We start from the raw sequence: 24,588 nt of genomic DNA on the forward strand, positions 1-24,588 counted from the left end.
ACAGCTCCCTCTAGTACCATGGAAGTCATTCCCTCATGTCTTAGCAGATGTCCTATCATTCTGTCCCTTCTCCTTATCAGTGTTTTCCACATATTCCTTTCCTCTCCGATTCTGCGCTGAACCTCCTCATTCCAAACCTTATCAGTCCACCTAATTTTCAACATTCGCCTATAGCACCACATCTCAAATGCTTCGATTCTCTTCTGTTCCGGTTTTCCCACAGTCCATGTTTCACTACCATACAATGCTGTACTCCAAACGTACATCCTCAGAAATTTCTTCCTCAAATTAAGGCCGGTATTTGATATTAGTAGACTTCTCTTGGCCAGAAATGCCTTTTTTGCCATAGCGAGTCTGCTTTTGATGTCCTCCTTGCTCCGTCCGTCATTGGTTATTTTACTGCCTAGGTAGCAGAATTCCTTAACTTCATTGACTTCGTGACCATCAATCCTGATGTTAAGTTTCTCGCTGTTCTCATTCCTACTACTTCTCATTACCTTCGTCCTTCTCCGATTTACTCTCAAACCATACTGTGTACTTATTAGACTGTTCATTCCGTTCAGCAGATCATTTAATTCTTCTCCACTTTCACTCAGGATAGCAATGTCATAAGCGAATCGTATCATTGATATCCTTTCACCTTGTATTTTAATTCCACTCCTGAACCTTTCTTTTATTTCCATCATTGCTTCCTCGATGTACAGATTGAAGAGTAGGGGCGAAAGGCTACAGCCTTGTCTTACACCCTTCTTAATACTAGCACTTCGTTCTTGATCGTCCACTATTATTATTCCCTCTTGGTTGTTGTACATATTGTATATGACCCGTCTCTCCCTATAGCTTACCCCTACTTTTGTCGAACGCTTTTTCCAGGTCGACAAATCCTATGAAAGTGTCTTGATTTTCCTTTAGCCTTGCTTCCATTATTAGCCGTAACGTCAGAATTGCCTCTCTCGTCCCTTTACTTTTCCTAAAGCCAAACTGATCGTCACCTAGTGCATTCTCAATTTTCTTTTCCATTATTCTGTATATTATTCATGTAAGCAGCTTCGATGCATGAGCTGATAAGCTGATTATGCGATAATTCTCGCACTTGTCAGCTCTTGCCGTCTTCGGAATTGTGTGGATGATGCTTTTCCGAAAGTCAGATGGTATATCGCCAGACTCATATATTCTACACACCAACGTGAACAGTCGTTTTGTTGCCACTTCCCCCAATGATTTCAGAAATTCTGATGGAATGTTATCTATCCCTTCTGCCTTATTTGACCGGAAGTCCTCCAAAGCTCTTTTAAATTACGATTCTAATACTGGATCCCCTATCTCTTCTAAATCGACTCCTGTTTCTTCTTCTATCACATCAGACAAATCTTCACCCTCATAGAGGATTTCAATGTATTCTTTCTGTTGTGGATTGGCAAGAGAGCCAACCCACTATGAGAGGAAGCCGAAAGGCACGCGTTTTAGATCACGCAGGCTGGCGTGAGGTCTGGAATAGGTCAAGGAAATGAGACTAACAAAAAACGTACGTAGCTGCTGGAATACTTAACTTTAATCCATAATTGGTGAACATCGCTCTTGACGGTACATGTTTTACAGCATCAATAGTAACTGGTAATGGCGCCTTGCTAGGTCGTAGCAAATGAGGTAGCTGAAGGCTATGCTAACTATCGTCTCCGCAAATGAGAGCGTATTTTGTCAGTGAACCATCGCTAGCAAAGTCGGCTGTACAACTGGGGCGAGTGCTAGGAAGTCTCTCTAGACCTGCCGCGTGGCGGCGCTCGGTCTGCAATCACTGATAGTGGCGATACGCGGGTCCGACGTATACTAACGGACCGCGACCGATTTAAAGGCTACCACCTAGCAAGTGTGGTGTCTGGCGGTGACACCACACTTTCCACCTATCTGCTCTCTCCTCTGCATTTAACAGTGGAATTCCCGTTGCACTCTTAATGTTACCACCGTTGCTTTTAATGTCACCAAAGGTTGTTTTGACTTTCCTGTATGCTGAGTCTGTCCTTCCGACAATCATATCTTTTTCGATGTCTTCACATTTTTCCTGCAGCCATTTCGTCTTAGCTTCCCTGCACTTCCTATTTATTTCATTCCTCAGCGACTTGTATTTCTGTATTCCTGATTTTCCCGGAACATGTTTGTAGTTCCTTCTTTCATCAATCAACTGAAGTATTACGTCTGTTACCCATGGTTTCTTCGCAGCTACCTTCTTTGTACCTATGTTTTCCTTCCCAACTTCTGTGATGGCCCTTTTTAGAGATGTCCATTCCACTTGAACTGTACTGCCTACTGCGCTATTCCTTATTGCTGTATCTATAGCGTTAGAGAACTTCAAACGTATCTCGTCATTCCTTAGTACTTCCGTATCCAATTTCTTTGCGTATTGATTCTTCCTGACTAATGTCTTGAACGTCAGCCTACTCTTCATCACTACTATATTGTGATCTGAGTCTATATCTGCTCCTGGGTACGCCTTACAATCCAGTATCTGATTTCGGAATCTCTGTCTGACCATGATGTAATCTAATTGAAATCTTCCCGTATCTCCCGGCCTTTTCCAAGTATACCTCCTCCTCTTGTGATTCTTGAACAGGGTAATCGCTATTACTAGCTGAAACTTATTACAGAACTCAATTAGTCTTTCTCCTCTTTCATGCCTTGTTCCAAGCCCATATTATCCTGTAATCTTTTCTTCTACTCCTTCCCCTACAACTACATTCCAGTCGTCCATGACTATTAGATTTTCGTCCCCCTTTACATACTGCATTACCCTTTCAATATCCTCATACACTTTCTCTATCTGTTCATCTTCAGCTTGCGACGTCGGCATGTATGCCTGAACTATCGTTGTCGGTGTTTGTCTGCTGTCGATTCATATTAGAACAACCCGGTCACTGAACTGTTCACAGTAACACACCCTCTGCCCTACCTTCCTATTCATAACGAATCCTACACCTGTTATACCATTTTCTGCTGCTGTTGATATTACCCGATGCTCATCTGACCAGAAATCCTTGTCTTCCTTCCACTTCACTTCACTGACCCCTACTATATCTAGATTGAGCCTTTGCATTTCCCTTTTCAGATTTTTCTAGTTTCCCTACCACGTTCAAGCTTCTGACATTCCACGCCCCGACTCGTAGAACGTTATCCTTTCGTTGATTATTCAATCTTTTTCTCATGGTAACCTCCCTCTTGGCAGTCCCCTCCCGGAGATCCGAATAGGGGACTATTCCGGAATCTTTTGCCAATGGAGAGATCATCATGACACTTCTTCAAATACAGGCCACATGTCCTGTGGATACACGTTACGTGTCTTTAATTCAGTGGTTTCCATTGCCTTCTGCATCCTCATGTCGTTGATCATTGCTGATTCTTCCGCCTTTAGGGGCAATTTCCCACCCCTAGGACAAGAGAGTGCCCTGAACCTCTATCCGCTCCTCCGCCCGCTTTGACAAGGCCGTTGGCAGAATGAGGCTGACTTCTTATGCTGGAAGTCTTCGGCAGCTTTACTGTATGGTTAAATGATGATGGCGCCTCTTGGATAAAATATTCCGGAGGTAAAATAGTCCCCCATTCGGATCTCCGGGCGGGGACTACTCAGGAGGATGCCGTTATCAGGAGAAAGGACACTGGCGTTCTACGGATCGGAGCGTGGAATGTCAGATCCCTTAATCGGGCAGGTAGATTAGAAAATTTAAAAAGGAAAATGGATAGGTTAAAGTTGGATATAGTGGGAATTAGCGAAGTTCGGTGGCAGGAGGAACAAGACTTTTGGTCAGGTCAATACAGGGTTATAAATACAAAATCAAATATGGGTAACGCAGGAGTAGGTTTAATAATGAATACAAAAATAGGCGTCCGGGTAAGCTACTACAAACAACATAGTGAACGCATTATTGTGGCCAAGATAGCCTCTAAGCCCACGCCTACAACAGTAGTACAAGTCTATATGCCAACTAGCTCTGCAGATGACGAAGAAATTGAAGAAATGTATGATGATATAAAAGAAATTATTTAGATAGTGAAGGGAGACGAAAATTTAATAGTCATGGGTGACTGGAATTCGATAGTAGGAAAAGGAAGAGAAGGAAACGTAATAGGTGAATATGGATTGGGGGTAAGAAATGAAAGAGGAAGCCGCCTGGTAGAATTTTGCACAGAGCACAACTTAATCATAGCTAACACTTGGTTCAAGAATCATAAAAGGAGGTTGTATACATGGAAGAAGCCTGGAGATACTGACAGGTTTCAGATAGATTATATAATGGTAAGACAGAGATTTAGAAACCAGGTTTTAATTTTAAGACATTTCCAGGGGCAGATGTGGACTCTGATCACAATCTATTGGTTATGAACTGTAGATTAAAACTGAAGAAACTGCAAAAAGGTGGGAATTTGAGGAGATGGGACCTGGATAAACTGAATTGACCAGAGGTTGTAGAGAGCTTCAGGAAGAGCATAAAGGAATAATTGACAAGAATGGGGGAAAGAAATACAGTAGAAGAAGAATGGATAGGTTTGAGGGATGCAGTCGTGAAGGCAGCAGAGGATCAAGTAGGTAAAAAGACGAGGGCTAGTACAAATCCTTGGGTGACAAGAAGTACTGAACTTAATTGATGAAAGGAGAAAATATAAAAATGCAGTAAATGAAGCAGGCAAAAAGGAATACAAACGTCTCAAAAATAAGATCGACAGGAAGTGCAAAATGGCTAAGCAGGGTTGGCTAGAGGACAAATGTAAGAATGTAGAGGCTTATCTCACTAGGGGTAAGATAGATACTGCCTACAGGAAAATTAGAGAGACCTTTGGAGAAAAGAGAACCACTAGTATGAATATCAAGGGCTCAGATGGAAACCCAGTTCTAAGGAAAGAAGGGAAAGCAGAAGGTGGAAGGAGTATATACAAGGGCGATGTACTTGAGGACAATATTATGGAAATGGAAGAGGATGTAGATGAAACAAGGCCCCGGGAGTAGACAACATTCCATTAGAACTACTGATAGCCTTGGGAGAGACAGTCCTGACAAAACTCTACCATCTGGTGAGCAAAATGTATGAGACAGGCGAAATACCTTCAGACTTCAAGACGAATATAATAATTCCAATCCCAAAGAGAGCAGGCGTTGACAGATGTGAAAATTACCGAACAATCAGTTTAAAAAGTCACAGCTGCAAAATACTAACGCGAATTCTGTACAGACGTATGGAAAAACTGGTAGAAGCCGACCTCGGGGAAGATCAGTTTGGATTCCGTAGAAATATGGGAACACGTGAGGCAATACTGACCCTACGACTTATCTTAGAAGCTAGATTAAGGAAAGGCAAACCTACGTTTCTAGCATTTGTAGACTTGGAGAAAGCTTTTGACAATTTTGACTGGAATAATCTCTTTCAAATTCTGAAGGTGGCAGGGGTAAAATACAGGGAGCGAAAGGCTATTTACAATTTGTACAGAAACCAGATGGCAGTTATATGAGTCGAGGAACATGAAAGGGAAGCAGTGGTTGGGAAGGGAGTGAGACAGGGTTGTAGCCTCTCCCTGATGTTATTCAATTTGTATATTGAGCAAGCAGTAAAGGAAACAAAAGAAAAATTCGGAGTAGGTATTAAAATACATGGAGAAGAAATAAAAACTTTAAGGTTCGCCGATGACATTGTAATTCTGTCAGAGACAGCAAAGGACTTGGAAGAGCAGTTGAACGGAATGGACAGCGTCTTGAAAGGAGGATATAAGATGAACATCAACAAAAGCAAAACGAGGATAATGGGCGATGCTGAGGGAATTAGATTAGGAAATGAGACAGTTAAAGTAGTAAAGGAGTTTTGCTATTTGGGGAGCAAAGTAACTGATGATGGTCGAAGTAGAGAGGATATAAAATGTAGACTGGCAATGGCAAGGAAAGCGTTTCTGAAGAAGAGAAATTTGTTAACATCGAGTATAGATTTAATTGTCAGGAAGTCGTTTCTCAAAGTATTTGTATGGAGTGTAGCCATGTATGGAAGTGAAACATGGACGATAAATAGTTTGGACAAGAAGAGAATAGAAGCCTTTGAAATGTGGTGCTACAGAAGAATGCGGAAGATTAGATGGGTAGAACACGTAACTAATGAGGAAGTATTGAATAGGATTGGGGACAAGAGGAGTTTGTGGCAGAACTTGACAAGAAGATGGGATCGGTTGGTAGGACATGTTCTGAGGCATCAAGGGATCACCAATTTAGTATTGGAGGGTAGCGTGGAGGGTAAAAATCGTAGAGGGAGACCAAGAGATGAATACACTAAGCAGATTCAGAAGGATGTAGGCTGCAGTACGTATTGGGAGATGAAGAAGCTTGCACAGGATAGAGTAGCATGGAGAGCTGCATCAAACCAGTCTCAGGACTGAAGACCACAACAACAACAACAACAACAACAACAACATGTTAACATAAAGACACCATTTCTCGTCACCAGTAACGGTACAGGATGGGAATCGTTGGTGTTGTTCAAGAGTCGGTTGATGACGGGAAAGCGGAGATGCACATATGGCTACGTCCTGATTTTTGTGATTTTGGCTTAGAGCATGCGGTACCCATACACCCTAATTACGAAACTTTCCAACTGCATGAAAAGTTTGCACTATGGGGGAATGATGGCAGTTCATCACATGTGTCGTCCGCCCCTGGTAGCTGAGGGTCAGCACGACGGAATGTCATACCTAACGGCCCGGGTTCGATTCTCGGCTGTGTCGGAGATTTTCTCCGCTCAGGGACTGGGTGTTGTGTTGTCCTTATCATCATCATTTCATCCCCATCGACACGCAAGTCACCGAAGTGGTGTCAACTCGAAAGACTTCCAACAGGCGAACGGTCTACCCGACGGGAGGCCCTAGCCACACGACATTTACATTTACGTTTTTATCACATTTGTCCATTTTCGAGTTCACTGACATGTATCTCTGATGCGTTTAAACGATCTGCATCAAACCCCGCAGGTGTTCCTGAACGTGTTTCTGACTGTCTCTGCTGCTGTCATCCCTCCGTTGAAATCCAACAGAAGTATGTGTCGGAAATGTTCCCATTTGTCCACTTGACACTCCTTTTTCAAGCGCCCACAGCTCCACTCATTATGTACAAATAACAAAATGACAGTTTGTGTCAAGTAGCAACAGTGACCTACAAATAAAAAGTGACGCTAGATAAATAAACCCAAAGCAACCGGAATACAAACAAATGATTCAAATGGCTCTGAGCACTATGGGACTTAACATCTATGGTCATCAGTCCCATAGAACTTAGAACTACTTAAACCTAACTAACCTAAGGACATCACACAACACCCAATCATCACGAGGCAGAGAAAATCCCTGACCCCGCCGGGAGTCGAACCCGGGAACCCGGGCGTGAGAAGCGAGAACGCTACCGCACGACCACGAGCTGCAGACTAACCGGAATACAAAAATGCAGAACAAGAAGAGCTACGAACTTATGCAACGACTTAATACATTCATTCCTTTCACTGAGAAGCGTGCGATGAAACTGCATTGCCGGCCGATGTGGCCGAGCGGTTCTAAGCCTTCAGTCTGGAACCGCGCGACCGCTACGGTCGCGGGTTCGAATCCTGCCTCTGGCATGGATGTGTGTGATGTCCTTAGGTTACTTAGGTTTAAGCATTTCTAAGTTCTAGGGGACTGATGACCTTAGATGTTAAGTCCCAAAGTGCTCAGAGCAATTTGAACCATTTGAAACTGTATTGGGTTAGAGCCATGCCCGGTCAGAAAGTGGACCATTCTTCTGTTTGGGTCAATATGTGTCATTCCTAATCGTTCCCTGATGTTCGGGAATAAGGTATAAACTGTCTGGCCGTTACCACTGCTATACCAGTCCCGTTGTCAGCTATGTGAAAGCCATCTCTTCAAGTGGCATTTGTCTCCCATTTCTTCCCTGTCATGGTAATTATAATGTCCTGTCTTCCAGTCTTAAGTCAATACTTTGCAGGCCGATATTTTATGGTCTATTCCGTCGGGTGGATGACTAGGACTACACACAGAGCTCCAACCGGTATGAACTGGAAAGCCCCCGATAACCCGAGCAGCACACTTCTTTGCCTTCGTTTAACAGCTGTTCTTTTAGTAACAAAACTCAGGCGATGTGCCCTTGTACAGGCCGCAAAGCATGCGATGGACTCAAAGATCTTGCAGTGATATGTACGTAGTAAGACAAGTGGACCCTAAAATATTCTTTGCTTACCCTGTCTAGTTTGTGTAATTGTTCTTTAGCCTCGTTGGGATCTATTTTTATGGTGTTATGAAAGTTTAGTTGTCGCAATGTATATTGCCAAAGCATCGAGTTGATCTTTAAGGTGTTAAGGAAGTGTTGTCTAGTTTGATCACGAGATTTCTTTGTAGTTTTCCCATTAGCATTCTGTAGACTGTTTCGTTGGATTTACTCTCTAGATATCATCTTGTGTCGACCGCTACTGTCACCAGTAAATCGTGTGAATAAACTAGGATTCCACTGGTGTGTTCATTTTCCTTTACCAGTTGTAGGAGAGATTCAAAGGCAACATCCCAAACATCGCAGAAGGCTGCCCCATCGAGCCCTGTCGGCCTCACTTACTGCTTACCTTCAAACCTCGCGGTGTTCCGCATGCCACTCTGCTTTTCTGTCTTTACAGTAGTCAAGGTGAGTATTACATAGTGCCAAAGGTACTTAAAAATTTCTAACACGTGTGAACATCGTAATAGATAGTCAAATGCACCTGCGCTGTCAATTAGGATTGTCACAACGTATATACGAACTGAATTTTGAACTGAGTGAACACCACTGTTAATTGCATCATCAATTTATTTTAGTTTTCTAAAGCCAAACTGATACTGATTAAGGCCCGTAAGTTCCCTGTGTGCTTTATGCGATTACACAGAAGCTTCCGGACTTTAGCTAGTGCGTTTAGTACACATATTGCTCTACTACACGATTGGATGGCCCTATCGCCGATTTCTTAATTATGATTGTGGCGTCAGTTTTCCACATTGCACTTATTTTCTCTAGCCATGGGGCTTCAATATATATCAGTAGGAAATGGGATAATCTGTGGGGCAATCTGCATGGATGCCATCAAGATCGGGGTCTCTCTTCCTTTTTGGCTTTGCTGTAGTCAGAGCGACCTTCTCTCGCACGAAAGGGCAAACGACGTAATCTGAGGTGTAATACTGTCCCATTTCTCTCCTCAGTTGTGCTTGTGTGTGGTTACCTTTTTGCAGTCGGCGTATGGGATGAGTTTATGCAGCTGGTACTATGCTGTGCTTCTCCGATCTGACACCCTCTGATTGAGTCACCGTGGACAAAAACTAGTGGGATCTTCATTCACTCTGTCAGCAGTCTATATGATCCTCCCCAAATGTTGTGTTAGAATTGTGTTCGTACGTAGTTGTCGCAGTATCGTTGTCTCGTCTCCGGTAGTAGTGTTTTGTACCTGAAGTTAGTGTTCCTCCTTGTGTTATGTCTTGTGTATCAGTCCCATGCTGTTTTTCCCTTTTGGTACTGCTTTCGTGTCTCTCTTGTTACTTTTCGTAGCTTTGTTAGCTCACGTCTCTATGGATGTTCCACCTATGTGCTGTCTGAATTTGGTATCGCTTCAGTCTGTGCTTGTTGAATTAGCTCTGTTAACTGACGAATTTTAAAGCTGATGTTTCCTTATATTGTCTGAAACGGGTCGTCCTCTATTTTTCCTTAGTCGTCTCTAGTCTGCCTATTCGGAAACAGTCCTTTTGTAGAAGGTAATGTGTGTGTTATTTGAAATCTTTATAAGTCTCACATTATGGTGAAACTGTATGAGTCTTTCCAATACTGTCCAACGAGATATGGATGTCAAGGTCCTGTAATTCACCACTGTGATATCTATAATGCTTGTGTGGCCAGCACTTCCGTGATGCGTGGGTGATGTCCGTCTTTGTTTAGTATACACCGGTTTGTTTCGTTTATCACGCCATTTATTACTTATTCCCTTTCGTCTGATGTTGCATTCCAGGGTGTAGAGAGTGCGTGTATAGCTGCGCAGATGATAAATGGTCTGTTACTTGCGTAACCTACTTTGTCTAGCATTGGTTGCGCTTAAGGGTGTATTTCATGGCTGTGTTGGGCATAAAGGGTTGCTATCACCCGTGTCTCAGTTTTTCGTACTAATTGCTATTGTCATAACATGGCTAGTGGTCAGTCGCGCAGCTGTTGTCACATTTATTTCTGTATTAACCACGGCAATAGCTTCCATAGCTTGTTAGCCTCCAAAGAGCATTCAGACATGAGAGAAGGAATGTGACGAGAGGTGGACGTGTTACTTCCCCTCCCTCGTGTAAGGTTCTTGGAGACGCACGACGTCCATATTAAGATCTTCAACCACTCTAGCTAATTCGCTGGTTACAACCAAGCTCCTTCTCCTTATTGCATTAAGTTGTAAAACCTTAATGATGGGCTTTTAGTGAAAACGTAGCACTGCGATATACAGGGTGTTACAAAAAGGTACGGCCAAACTTTTAGGAAACGTTCCTCACACACAAAGAAAGAAAATATGTTATGTGTACATGTGTCCGGAAACGCTTACTTTCTATGTTAGAGCTCACTTTATTACTTCTCTTCAAATCACATTAATCATGGAATGGAAACACACAGCAACAGAACGTACCAGAGTGACTTCAAACACTTTGTTACAGGAAATGTTTTAAATGTTCTCCGTTAGCGAGGATACATGCATCCACCCTCCGTCGCATGGAATCCCCGATGCGCTGATGCAGCCCTGGAGAATGGCGTATTGTATCACAGCCGTCCACAATACGAGCACGAAGAGTCTCTACATTTGGTACCGGGGTTGCGTAGACAAGAGCTTTCAAATGCCCCCATAAATGAAAGTCAAGACGGTTGAGGTCGGGAGAGCGTGGAGGCCATGGAATTGGTCCGCCTCTACCAACCCATCGGTCACCGAATCTGTTGTTGAGAAGCGTACGAACACTTCGACTGAAATGTGCAGGAACTCCATCGTGCATTAACCATATGTTGTGTCGTACTTGTAAAGGCACATGTTCTAGCAGCACAGGTAGAGTATCCCGTATGAAATCATGATAACGTGCTCCATTGAGCGTAGGTGGAAGAAACTAAAATGAGCTCTAACATGGAAATTACGCGTTTCCGGACACATGTCCACATAACATCTTTTCTTTGTTTCTGTGTGAGGAATGTTTCCTGAAAGTTTGGCCGTACCTTTTTGTAACATCCTGTAGATACAGAACGGTCAAAGTGAATCCTGCTGTGTGCTCTTACTAAGCCGTTATACATTTCGCCAAGGTCCGTGTTTCATAGCTCCATGCACATACTTTAGTTACAGTGTCACATAGTTGTCTGAAGTCAGTCGCTATGCTTTCTGAACTTATATCATATGACTTTCAGTTGTGTCGTTAGTTAACGGATACTATCCCCAGGGACTGCAATAGACGTGTAGTTAGTCTCTATGCAGTTTGTAAGAGAACTTTGTTTTGAAGTCAGCCAATCTGCCGTCATCTTGTGTGACAGTGCGACGATGTCTGGAGCATCATGGATTGTCAGCAAGTTGGTTATTGTTGTGGTTACCTTGACGCAACGGCAGAGCTGTTGCAACGGATAACATTCGACATTGGAGTGGCATCAGGTCTTCTTTGCAGATGAGTCCCATTTCTGTGCACAGCACTATGATGAATGTGTCTGTGTGAAAAGGCTCTCAGGGCCACACAAATATTATCAAATGGTATTCGCCACAGTCATATGAAATGTGCCAGTTACAAACCCTCTTCTCCAATCAAGCTTGAGTGAAGTCTGTGGCATGAAGTTGAGATGAACTTTTAGTCGAGGGACACGCATGATCCATGAACACTGAACTCCTGCCCACAGTTCACAGAGACTGGTCTGATCTGGGTACAAGAGTTGCACATCTGTCTGCATGTGATCCCAGATGTTTTAATAGGACTGTGTTAAGCTTACCTTGAGTATCACATTTTGGGTGCGGCCAGCAGGTGTTAGTGTAGCGGCATAGTGCCACCCAGGTGAAGGCTATCCCGCAATTGGCTAGGCATCGGTAAGTGGGCGTCTTTGTACAGTGACATTTTCAAAGAGCCCAACAAAGGTGGCCTGGTGGCACAGATGGTGTTGCCGAAATAAGGGGTGTTAGAGGGAGCCTTTGTCGTTTTAACTCATATGCGCCTCAATGTAACATCGTCCCCCCCCACCCCCCCCCCCCCACCCCCCTCGCCATCCGTTCACCTAATGAAATTACACACGACCTAGTTGCCGAGTAGTGAAACTGAAAGATATTTCGATTTGCAATCACAGACGGAAAAAGGGGTACGTTGGCTTTACTTGAGCCGGCCGGTGTGGCCATGCGGTTCTAGGCGCTTCAGTCCGGAACCGCGCGACCGCTACGGTCGCAGGTTCGAATCCCACCTCGGGCATGGGTGTGTGTGATGTCCTTAGGTTAGTTAGGTTTAAGTAGTTCTAAGTTCTAGGGGACTGATGACCTCAGATGTTAAGTCCCATAGTGCTCAGAGCCATTTGAACCAAGCTTTACTTGAGCTCAGTTGTTGTTTTGTTAATGAGTTTAGTTCTTGCTTACAGTTGATTTTAACGTATTGCTTTTGTTCTATGTGCTGTTGTGATAGTTTCTAATTACAGGCACGTTTCTAACAAGAAAGAAGAGGAAAACCAGTTTTGATTCGTCCACAAGCGGTATGGTGTTAAAAACATGAACGCGTTACTATAATAGCCTAATTACCTAGCTGTAGCAGTTTAATGTTAGCATTGGAGTCGTTATTTGGAGACGTGCAGAACTTTGAGTTAAAATGTTTCAGGATTTCACACGGCAGCGGTGGGGTAAACATAACTACAAATACAATTTAATTGTAATCAGTGCACAAAAATACGCTCGGCTTTGCTTGTGTCGCCCAGAAATCGCGTTGATCAACAAAAAATATCGCCTAAACGATGATGGTTGCATTTTCTTAAAGAATTTGTTCATAATTCTATCATTAGTAGCGCAAATGGCAAAATATCGCCCAATCTGGTCACCCGGGCAGTGCTCAATTATGAAAACCAGTTCCGATACAGAACGAGGGCGAGGAATTTGTGGAGAGTAGAAGGGGTATGTGATGACACCAAATTCTACGATTACAGTTCGTCCGTTTCTAAAAGATTTTTTCAGCAGGCTGCTTGAATTGGTGCAACCGACTGCGCTCTGCATCCTCGCCTTCGCAGCCCCCTCCCCCCTCCCCATTACCTCTTCCGCTGTTTACGATCTTGTAACATTGTGATAACTGAAGCGTTTTCATATGTTGTATGATGATCTTCCAATAGTAATGTTTTTAAGTTGTAGAAACAACTATATAAAAAAAATTTTTTCGTTACTTTTGTAACTGTTCTTATATTGATTTGAGGGCTAGTTATTTATTTCTCGAGGAAACAGTATTTAATTTTATTGTTGTTTATGTACGATTTCTACAATATGCGTAGCTCAGCGATATTTACATTGGAAGGCAGCTAGCGATCATAATTTTGTACTGCATATGTGTGCATAAAGATGGCTCTCTTGTGGAACGGCGATATATCATGTTTTCAAGTCTTACTACAAGAAAGACTTTTTACTGTGAAATGTCTTATTCTTAATAGTATCCTTGGAATAGCGAGTCAACCGTCACAACTCTAACGTATTTGTAAATGAACGTCATATCAGCGATAACGTATGTAGTACATCACAGAGGAGTTTATTAGCATCAAAAACTGTATAATCATTTTGTCATGTATGAATGCAAGCTCATTTGTGACGTCGTATATATTGCAAGTCTTGTTGAGATCAATGTGTTAATCAGTGTTAAGATCCCCGAAATGTACCTCATAGTAGTTATGTATTCCGTTTTGTTTTAGAAATAAATTTTGAAATTTTGACGTGCCGAAGGAATTCTGAATTGGTTTCTGACAAGTTGGAAATTTAAATGCAGATTCTAGTAGAAGAACGATAGATATTGCAACAAGAGGTTTGAACCTTCTTTTAACATTGTACGTCATTCAGCTAAACGTTAAGATTCTTCTGCTCTGCGATAGTGAATCTTGTATTAGAAGACTGGGCTGTGCTTCGTTAGTAAAGAGGTAACAGAGTTTTAATTCGTTTGGCAATGAACTGAAGTTATCATATTGCCAAATAAAGAAATCCTTAATTGTGCATCTGGGTGTAGAGAATATATATTTATAAGTGTTTTTATTGCTTAATTTTGTAGTCGGAAGTACTATTTGCATGAAGACCTCCAGAAAGCAAATTACGCAACTCAAATAAAAAATTAAATAAATCTGTTGTAGAATAAATAAAGTCATGAGCCTTTTTAAGGTCCTCTTTAACAAATCGAACCTCCTCCTCCCCCCACACCCTCCTCTCCACCTTTGACTAAATCTTGGCTACCTCCTTGTAAACACCCATTTCCGCTTCGGATCACGTTAAATTTCGTCGAATGGTTTGATCAGACCTTAATCGTTACCCTTCGTACATCAGAGGAGAAACTGTTGTCATGCTATACTCCAAAGGGGTAAGAGTACGTTTAATGGGGTTTCAGCTCTGCGATGTCCTCAGAGAAGGGCTGACTCGTCCGGAGATGACAGCAGTGTCAAAGGTTGTCACGAATGTCGTCCTGTTGCACATAGAGCTGCAAACTGTCTTTTCAGAGCCGGCCGCGGTGGCCTCGCGGTTCTAGGCGCTCAGTCAGGAACCGCGCGACTGCTACGGTCGCAGGTTCGAATCCTGCCTCGGGCATGGATGTGTGTGATGTCCTTAGGTTAGTTAGGTTTAAGTAGTTCTAAGTTCTAGGGGACTGATGACCTCAGATGTTAAGTCCCATAGTGCTCAGAGCCATTTGAACCATTTTTTTGTCTTTTCAGACTGCAAAATATTTGGAAGATGAAGGTCCCTTGGGATGGTGTAGTTTCATTCACCCCTTAATGACGCATAATGAGATCCCTCCATGTCGAGCAGCGGCATGTTTGGAATTTTTTCCTCGACTATTCATAAGGAAAGTGCGTAATTTTAAGTGCTAGGCATTGCGTTTCAGAGGCCTCAAGAGATGGTGTGAGATGTGACGACCTTCCCATGGTTTGATGTATCCACGGTGGCGTTGGGCGGAATTTTGGTGAAATCTGGTGCCAATGTGACCTTAGTAACCCCCTCACATCTGAGTTTCTCAGCTCTGGCCTGATTTTTTTTTTTTTTTTTTTTCCAACCTAAGGGTGACGTCGCAGGATGAAGTTCTTATGCACCATTACAGAGGAAGGCTGTAGGCACCTTCAAGCGAAAATGTAGAACTACCCCAAAATGACGGGGTTAAAAAACTGTGACCCCTTCAATTTTGTTGTACAGGTTCTTATACTGTGGGGCGCTTGATGGAAGCTGCCTGGTGGCGTGCAATGGAAACGACTGGATAGCACGAAATGTACATAAGGTAAGAACGGCAGTTAAAGTCTGATCGATGGCTAATAATCCAATACCAGTTGCTCCCGAACACATGGAGTGAAGTGTTGCCTTCTCTCACCTACACTGCCTCGTATCACCAACAGTTCATCCCATCACAGTTTTGGAGGCTGGTAATATCAATATCATACCTTTCCCCAAGCCTCTGAACAGAAAATGTAATCTCTCCTCACACTGTGCCCCATCTGGAGCCAGACCAATAGCCTCAAGATAACTTACCAAAAAGGTAGGCGAATTTTCTTTGTTGGTTTAATTAAGCACTGTTAAACAGAATAAGTTTCAGATGATTAACTTGTTAAATACATAATAATACTGAGTTTATTAAGTTACAGGATTCTACAAGAAATCCTTCCGAATGTTTCATCAGATGGAAACTGATCCATGTCGTAAGATTGCCCAGGTGCCCAATACGTGTCAAATATAATGTTAATATTGATTACTTACCTTCATGACGCCCTCGACAAGGGCAACGTTGGCAAACATCTGAGCTGCTCCTACAGCAAGGCTACCGGCAGCCAGGCCCAAGGGAATTTCTGCAACATCCCAAAGACAATTAAGAAGAAATTATCCTGTGATACGAAGATCGACTAAAACCTACTGAAGGCACTGAAAAGAAAGCAAGAGGTAGCGGTCAATAAACACTTCACATATCTGCCATTTTTTACATTGTAAGTCTTGCCTTGAGAACCCCGCGAGTCCCCAGCTCGTGGTTGTGCGGTAGCGTTTTCGCTTCCCACGCCCGGGTTCCCGGGTTCGATTCCCGGCGGGTCAGGGATTTTCTCTGCCTCGTGATGACTGGGTGTTGTGTGCTGTCCTTAGGTTAGTTAGGTTTAAGTAGTTCTAAGTTCTAGGGAACTGATGACCATAGATGTTAAGTCCCATAGTGCCCAGAGCCAAGCCAAGAAGCGCGCGACCGCTACGGTCGCAGGTTCGAATCCTGCCTCGGGCATGGATGTGTGTGATGTCCTTAGGTTAGTTAGGCTTAAGTAGTTCTAAGTTCTAGGGGACTGACGACCACAGCAGTTAAGTCCCATAGTGCTCAGAGCCATTTGAACCATTTTTTTCTTGCCTTGAACCTTATAACCAATACTATAGACGCAATCATATTTATTACTTATTTTATATACGGTTTTAGTGTTATCTACATTGTAAAACAGACCATTAAGTCGCACATGAAACTTAATATGTACAGTTTACTGTATTTACAGAAAATTTAAGCGGTATCGGTTTATTTCAATATTGTGTGCTGTGTCTTTGGAGACTTTGGTGGTGACATGCTTCAATAAAATCTTCTCAGTATACAAGCCGCGCCATTTCGAATAAAACACTCGAGCTTTTGATAGCTGTCTTCGCCATCATCAACACAGTTGAAACCACTGACGACCGGAGCATTTCTGTTTTTTTTTTTTTTCTTTTGGCTGGGCCTGGCACGGTGTAATTCCAGAGAGATGTAATTCCAGAGAGGGCCGGATGGCGCATGCGCAGATGGCAAGTTGGGCAGCTGTTAAAGGCTCCGTCGTGCGGGACCGAATGACATCACACGGCGCGATCGGCCACGTTTGGAACTGCCGCTCCCGCACCCCTACAAGCTTAATGTCCGAGGCCCGCCCCATACCCTGCTAAGTGTGTACCCCTGCTCTCTGATAAAATTGTTGTAGTTTATTCTAATTTCGGTCGCTTTTTTGATAACAGAATCCCAGTATGATGTTGCTTGAGGCAGAACTCTCGTTTTTTTTTTTTTTTGTTTTTTTTCTAATTGTATGTTAACAGATATCTGTGTCACACAGTAGGGCATGGGGAAGGGCTCCCTACATAGAGCGAAAGCAAAGACGTATGCTTGACGCTTGTAGGGACGCCGTACCGGCAATTTTAAATGTGGCGCCGGCGGCTCGCACCATTTGACGTCACTCGGTCCCGCAACGGGTCGGAGCCGCTAGCAGCTGCCCAATTTGCTTTCCGCGCATGCGCCACTCCGGCCCTCTCTGGAAGGTTCCAGACTGTGCCTTAAAACGGCTATAAGCATTATGGGACTTAACAAAAAAATGGCTCTCAGAACTATGGGACTTAACATCTGAGGTCATCAGTACCCTAGAACTTAGAACTACTTAAACCTAAGGATATCACACACATCCATGCCCGAGGCAGGATTCGAACCTGCGACCGTAGCGGTCTCGTGCTTCCAGACTGAAGCGCCTAGAACCGCTCGGCCACTCAGGCCGGCGGGACTTAACATCTAAGGTCATCAGTCGCCTAGACTTAGAACTACTTAAACCTAACAAACCTAAGGACATCATACACAGCCATTTCCGAGGCAGGATTCGAACCTTCGACCGTAGCAGCAGCGCGGTTCCGGACTAAAGCGCCTAGAACCGCTCGGCCACAGCGGCCGGGTCCAGACTGTCCCGTTACATCTACATAAGCAGAACACCGAGCCAGTCCCGGCAGTCAGTGATTTCATCACCGGATGACGATGGCGGAGATAGCTAACGAAATGATGCAGCTTGTATACTGAGAAGATTTTATCGTGTGCTGTCTTACGAACGGAAGTAAATTAGGGAGGAGAAAAAAGCAGTCTGGAGAGAAAGAGAGAGAGAGAAGAGTAATTTCAAATCATAAATATGTCTTTTTGTACCGTTCCCCCTCTGGCATGCACATAGTTGTCCATCCAGAATCGCCGGCCGAAGTGGCCGCGCGGTTCTGGCGCTGCAGTCAGGAATCGCGAGACCGCTACGGTCGCAGGTTCGAATCCTGCCTCCGGCATGGATGTGTGTGATGTCCTTAGGTTAGTTAAGTTTAACTAGTTCTAAGTTCTAGGGGACTAATGACCTCAGCAGTTGAGTCCCATAGTGCTCAGAGCCATTTGAACCATTTGAGCCATCCAGAATCCAGAAGCCAGTCTATGCGCTACTGTACCACTGTGCACAGCCTTACCGTTACATCTCAGATTTTGCGATACATAATTTCGTGCTAGACCACAGCATTGTGTGGAAGCGAAACTGGAGCAGTAGAGAACAGAAGCGTTTGAGATGGGGGTGTTACAGAAGAATACCTACTAGAAATTTAGTGGACTGGTAAGAAATGAGAAGGCTATATACAGAGCGTGCAAACAAATATACGGCGAACACAGACTAGAATAATGGGCATGACGATAGGACATGTGTTAAGACGCGAGGGAATAACTTCCATGGTACTGGAGGAGCCATGGAGGACAATACCCGCACGCGAATACAGGCAGCAAATAACCGAGGGCGTAGAATGTAATAGTCAATCTGAGACGGAGATGTTGCCACAGGAGAGGAAATCGTGTCGGTCCGCAACAAAGAAATACGCTGTGCGCTACACTACACTACACTACATCTACTTCTACATCTACGTGACTGCTCTGCAATTCATACCTAAGTGCCTGGCAGAGAGGTTCAATGAACCACTGGTCCACTCTTGAACAGCGCGCGGGAAAAACGAACACTTAAATCTTTCCATGCGTACTCTGACTTATCATGTTTTATTACGGTGATCATTTCTCCCTACATAAGTGGACATCAACAAAATATTTTTTTATTCGGACGAAAAATTTGGTGCCTGAAATATCGTGAAAAGAAAGCTTTTATTTTAATGATTGCCATCCCAAATCGCGTATCATATCCGTGATACTCTTTCGTCTGTTTATAAGTAATACAAAACGAGCTTTCTTTGAACTTTTTCAATGCCTTCCGTCGATCCTGTCTGATGAGGATCCCATATTGCGCAGTCATTTCCAGAAGAAGACAGACAAGCGTAGTGCCAATAAAACGCATTCTTTGGTTTTCCTTCTCCACATTATCTAAGGGATAGTTCCTATTTAAGTTGTTCTTAGTTGTAATCCCTAGGTATAACTGAATTGACATCGTTTATATTTGCATGATTTATAGTTTAACCGAAATTTGGCTGATTTGTTTTAATACTCATGTGGGCGACCTCATACTTCTCATTATTTAGAGCAATTTGTCACGTTTCGCGCTACACTACGCTACTCCACTATTCCACATACTTAGGCCCTGGCATACTCACTAATAATAGGGACTGTGCTGTCACTGCGGCGTTACTCTTATTTTTCCATAGGTAGCTGTCTAGATTGGAAGGGCGATTTATTTATTTATTTATTTACACGTCAAGTTCCGTAGGACCAAATTGAGGAGCAAATCTCCAAGGTCATGGAACGTTTCAGTACATAAAAGTAATAACAAATATAAATAAAATGTTTTTGTACCCGAAGAAAGCCAACCCATAAGTTTAAATAAACGCAATCAACAATACAACAAGAATCAGCTTAATTTTCAAGGAATTCCTCGACAGAACAGAAGGAGTGACCCATGAGGAAGCTCTTCAGTTTCGATTTGAAAGCGTGTGGATTACTGCTAAGATTTTTGAATTCTAATGGTAGCTTATTTGAAATGGATGCAGCAGTACACAGCACACCTTTCTGCACAAAAGTTAAGGAAATCCGATCCAAATACTAGTTTGATTTCTGCCGAGTATTAACTCAGTGAAAGCTGCTTATCCTTCGGAATAAGCTGATATTGTTAGCAATAAATGACATTAGGGAATATATACATTGAGAGGCCAATGTCAAAAAATACGCAGACTCGTGCACAGGGGTCGACAAGAGGTTCGTGAACTTACACCAGTTATTGTCCGAACCGCCCGTTTCTCAGCCAAAAATATCCTTTTAGAATGGTAAGAGTTACCCCAAAATATATTACCATACAACATAAGCGAATGAAAATAAGCAGAGTAGACTAATTTTCGTGTCGAACAATTACTCACTTCAGATACTGTTCGAATAGCAAAAATGAAAGCATTAAGTCTTTGAACAAGATCCTCGACGTGGGCTTTCTACGACAGTGTTCTATCTATCGGAACACCTAGAAATTTTAACAGTTCAGTTTCACTAATCGTATGCCCACTCTGTGAAATTAAAACATCAGGTTTTGTTGAATAGTGTGTTAGAAACCGATAAAACTGAGTCTTACTGTGATTTAGCGTTAGTTTATTTTCTACAAGCCAAGAATTTATGTCATGAACTGCACTATTTGAATCCGAGACAGTTTTGCACACAACATCCTTTACTACCAAGCTAGTGTCATCAGTAAACAGAGATACTTTAGAGTTACCTGTAATACTAGAGAGCACATCATTTATACAAGGTGTTACAAAAAGGTACGGCCAAAATTTCAGGAAACATTCCTCACACACAAATAAAGAAAAGATGTTATGTGGGCACGTGTCAGGAAAAGCTTAATTTCCATGTTAGAGCTCATTTTAGTTTCGTCAGTATGTACTGTACTTCCTCGATTCACCGCCAGTTGGCCCAATTGAAGGAAGGTAATGTTGACTTCGATGCTTGTGTTGACATGCGACTCATTGCTCTACAGTACTAGCATCAAGCACATCATTACGTAGCATCAACAGGTTAGTGTTCATCACGAACGTGGTTTTGCAGTCAGTGCAATGTTTACAAATGCGGAGTTGGCAGATGCCTATTTGATGTATGGATTAGCACGGGGCAATAGCCGTAGCGCGGTACGTTTGTATCGAGACAGATTTCCAGAACGAAGGTGTCCCGACAGAAAGACGTTCGAAGCAATTGATCGGCGTCTTAGGGAGCACGGAACATTCCAGCCTATGACTCGCGACTGGGGAAGACCTAGAACGAGGACACCTGCAATGGACGAGGCAGTTCTTCGTGCAGTTGAAGATAACCCTAATGTCAGCGTCAGAGAAGTTGCTGCTCTACAAGGTAACGTTGACAACGTCACTGTATGGAGGGTGCTACGGGAGAACCAGTTGTTTCCGTACCATGTACAGGGTGTGCAGGCACTATCAGCAGCTGATTGGCCTCCACGGGTACACGTCTGCGAATGGTTCATCCAACAATGTGTCAATCCTCATTTCAGTGCAAATGTTCTCTTTACGGATGAGGCTTCATTCCAACGTGATCAAATTGTAAATTTTCACAATAAACATGTGTGGGCTGACGAGAACCCGCACGTAATTGTGCAATCACGTCATCAACACACATTTTCTGTGAACGTTTGGGCAGGCATTGTTGGTGATGTCTTGATTGGGCCCCATGTTCTTCCACCTGCGCTCAATGAAGCACGTTATCATGATTTCATACGGGATACTCTACCTGTGCTGCTAGAACATGTGCCTTTACAAGTACGACACAACATGTGGTTCATGCACGATGGAGGTCCTACACATTTCAGTCGAAGTGTTCGTACGCTTCTCAACAACAGATTCGGTGACCGATGGATTGGTAGAGGCGGGCCAATTCCATGGCCTCCACGCTCTCCTGACCTCAACCCCCTTGACTTTCATTTATGGGGGCATTTGAAAGCTCTTGTCTGCGGAACCCCGGTACCAAATGTAGAGACTCTTCGTGCTCGTATTGTGGATGGCTGTGATACAATACGCATTCTCCAGGGCTGCATCAGCGCATCAGGGATTCCATGCGACGGAGGGTGGATGCATGTATTCTCGCTAACGGAGGACTTTTGAATATTTCCTGTAACAAAGTGTTTGAAGTCACGCTGGTACGTTCTGTTGCTGTGTGTTTCTATTCCATGATCAATGTGATTTGAAGAGAAGTAATAAAATGAGCTCTAACATGTAAAGTAAGCGTTTCCGGACACATGGCCACATAACATATTTTCTTTCTTTGTGTGTGAGGAATGTTTCCTGAAAGTTTGGGAGTACCTTTTTGTAACACCCTGTATACATAAGGAACATGAGTAGCCCCAACACTGATCACTGGGGCACCCTCCATTTGACTGAACCCCTTTCAGACCCCACATCACAGCCATTCTCAACACTGTGAATAATGACCTTTTTCTGCCTGTTACAATGTAGGTTAGTTTCTAGGAATTCCTTCGTGGTCTCTCCTCTCTCCCGAGGCTCATTTGGACGCTAGTTCTGGAAAGTCTTTTTTGCATCAGCGTTCTGTCGTGGTGCGCCTCGTTGTATTGATGTGAGGCTTCTTCAAGTTTGTCCAACGATCAGATACACATGCAGGTCGTAGACTAATTTTCAGCATTTCAGCTTCAATCGTTATTTTTTTACTATCGAAAACGGTTTTTTCCCGGTCTGTAGCATCTCGCCCATTGCCTATTAGCACAGTCACACTAGCGAAAATTGTAGAATCACTAAATAATCATCATAGACTCTAAATTTCACACTAACGCTACAAAAAAATTACAAAGATTTTAGACCTGTTGATGTCAAAATTTTGTAAAGACTATAAGGAAAACTAAAGTAGGTGTTGATAAATCACATAAACTTTTTTTGCAATTTCAGGAAGATTTACTGAACTGTGTCACTGTTTAACAGTAAGTTCAAAAATGGCTCTGAGCACTATGCGACTTAACTTCTGAGGCCATGAGTTACCTAGAACTCAGAACTACTTAAACCTAACTAACCTAAGGACATCACACACATCCATGGCCGAGGCAGGATTCGAACCTGCGACCGTAGCGGTCGCTCGGTTCCAGACTGTAGCGCCTAGAACCTCACGGCCACTCCGGCCGACAACAGTAAGTCGAAGGATAATGTTGTAAGAAAGAAGCATATGCTTCAGTGCAATCAATAGGTTTCTTGCAGTACGAGATTGCAAAAGGCATTCTGAAACATACAAGTTTACGTCTAATCAGTCACGAGAGTTCAACGGTGTGCAACCTGCAGCCAGCCGCAGAAGCCAAGCGGTTCTAGCCGCTTCAGTCAGGAACCACACGACCGCTACCGTCGCAGGTTCGAATCCTGCCTCGGGCATGAATGCGTGTGATGTCTTTAGGTTAGTTAGGTATAAGTAGTTCTAAGTTCTAGGGGACTGATGACCTCAGATGTTAAGTCCCATAGTGCTCAGAGCCATTTTGTAACCTGCAAGCAGATTTTCTTGCGGAGGCTGATTAATCGTCTTCCTCAAGAACACTATTGGCACATTAGGGCAACAAAATACTGCATTTTGATCTGAACGGCAGGACTTCATACGGAAAGTAACTTTTATATTTCACCCTACATAAGATAATTTATGTAAGTCTGTAGGCTTTTGTGGTCGTTGTCATTAGAGTTAAAATCTTCTGGGTTGTTAGGCACGTCATATTTCCTTCTAAAATAATCGACGTTTCGACCCCTCTGCTGGGATCCTCTTCAGCTCGTTTCGATTCCCCGCGATTGTGTTGGAGAAGTGTGAGTATCGGTTAAAACTATTGTGACTACCTCTAAGTAATTACCGCCTTTTTTAAAATAATTCTTCTAGTACGGTGTACGTGGTATCATACATGATTGACCAGCACTAGGTGTACGGTTATATATACGTAATCACTTAGAATTTTATGATAAGTTCTTCACGTGCACTCTTCGACAGCACTGTGTAAAGTTAATCGATTTACTGGCACAGACGGAAATGACAGGTTGGTGTATGGTTTAGTGGCACGTAGCACGGTAAGTCGCTGTCACGTAGCCTACACAGCGCTGGCACAGTTCTCTCGGGAACAGTTCCACGCAGCACCTACAAAGGCACTCTTTACTGCCTCTTAATTAGTGATTACATTTTGCTAAGCCACACACTCAGCTGAGAATCATCTGCCATGTATACAATTTTGACTCCTAAGCTCTAGAAGGCAAGGTGCTTGTCGAGCATTAATGACGCTTATGATAACGTGTGATCTGTTCTGATTTGCACAAATTGGTACGTGAGAAACATTATATTGGTTTAAGAATGCTGATTAGTTACTTTTTGCTCTTTGATTGTGTTATTACAGTTCTGAATGAGAGTGACATAACATTAGCTTACCGTCTTTGTAGAATCGTGTTTTACTGATGAAAAAGAAGAAGCCCACGAAGAGATGGACCATCGAATTTACCTGCAAAGAATAGGCAGTTAGTATGAACACTAGTCTCACCAGCGAGCACCATGAATAAAATATACGTTTCCTTACTTACCGTAAAAAATATCCCAAACATAAAGGCGCCTGTCTTTAGCGAGTAACGTCCGCAGAACGTCTGCAACATGTCCTGCAAACAAGCAGAA

The 24,588-nt window shown here is 43.2% G+C and overlaps 1 protein-coding gene across 1 annotated transcript in view; it reads right to left on the minus strand.

Moving 5' to 3' along the window:
* The window catches only part of LOC124795097, an 83,222-nt gene that overhangs the window by 28,870 nt on the left and 29,764 nt on the right, over positions 1–24,588 (minus strand). Inside the window, exons 2-4 of the mRNA XM_047258931.1 lie at positions 24,501–24,572; positions 24,352–24,421; positions 15,966–16,054 (exon numbers count right to left, since the gene is read on the minus strand). Coding sequence (XP_047114887.1) covers positions 15,966–16,054; positions 24,352–24,421; positions 24,501–24,569 — 228 coding nt within the window. The 5' untranslated portion in view covers positions 24,570–24,572. The remainder of the gene's footprint in view (positions 1–15,965; positions 16,055–24,351; positions 24,422–24,500; positions 24,573–24,588) is intronic.

Source organism: Schistocerca piceifrons, chromosome 4 (genome assembly GCF_021461385.2).
Source record: "Schistocerca piceifrons isolate TAMUIC-IGC-003096 chromosome 4, iqSchPice1.1, whole genome shotgun sequence".
Lineage (NCBI taxonomy): Eukaryota > Metazoa > Arthropoda > Insecta > Orthoptera > Acrididae > Schistocerca > Schistocerca piceifrons.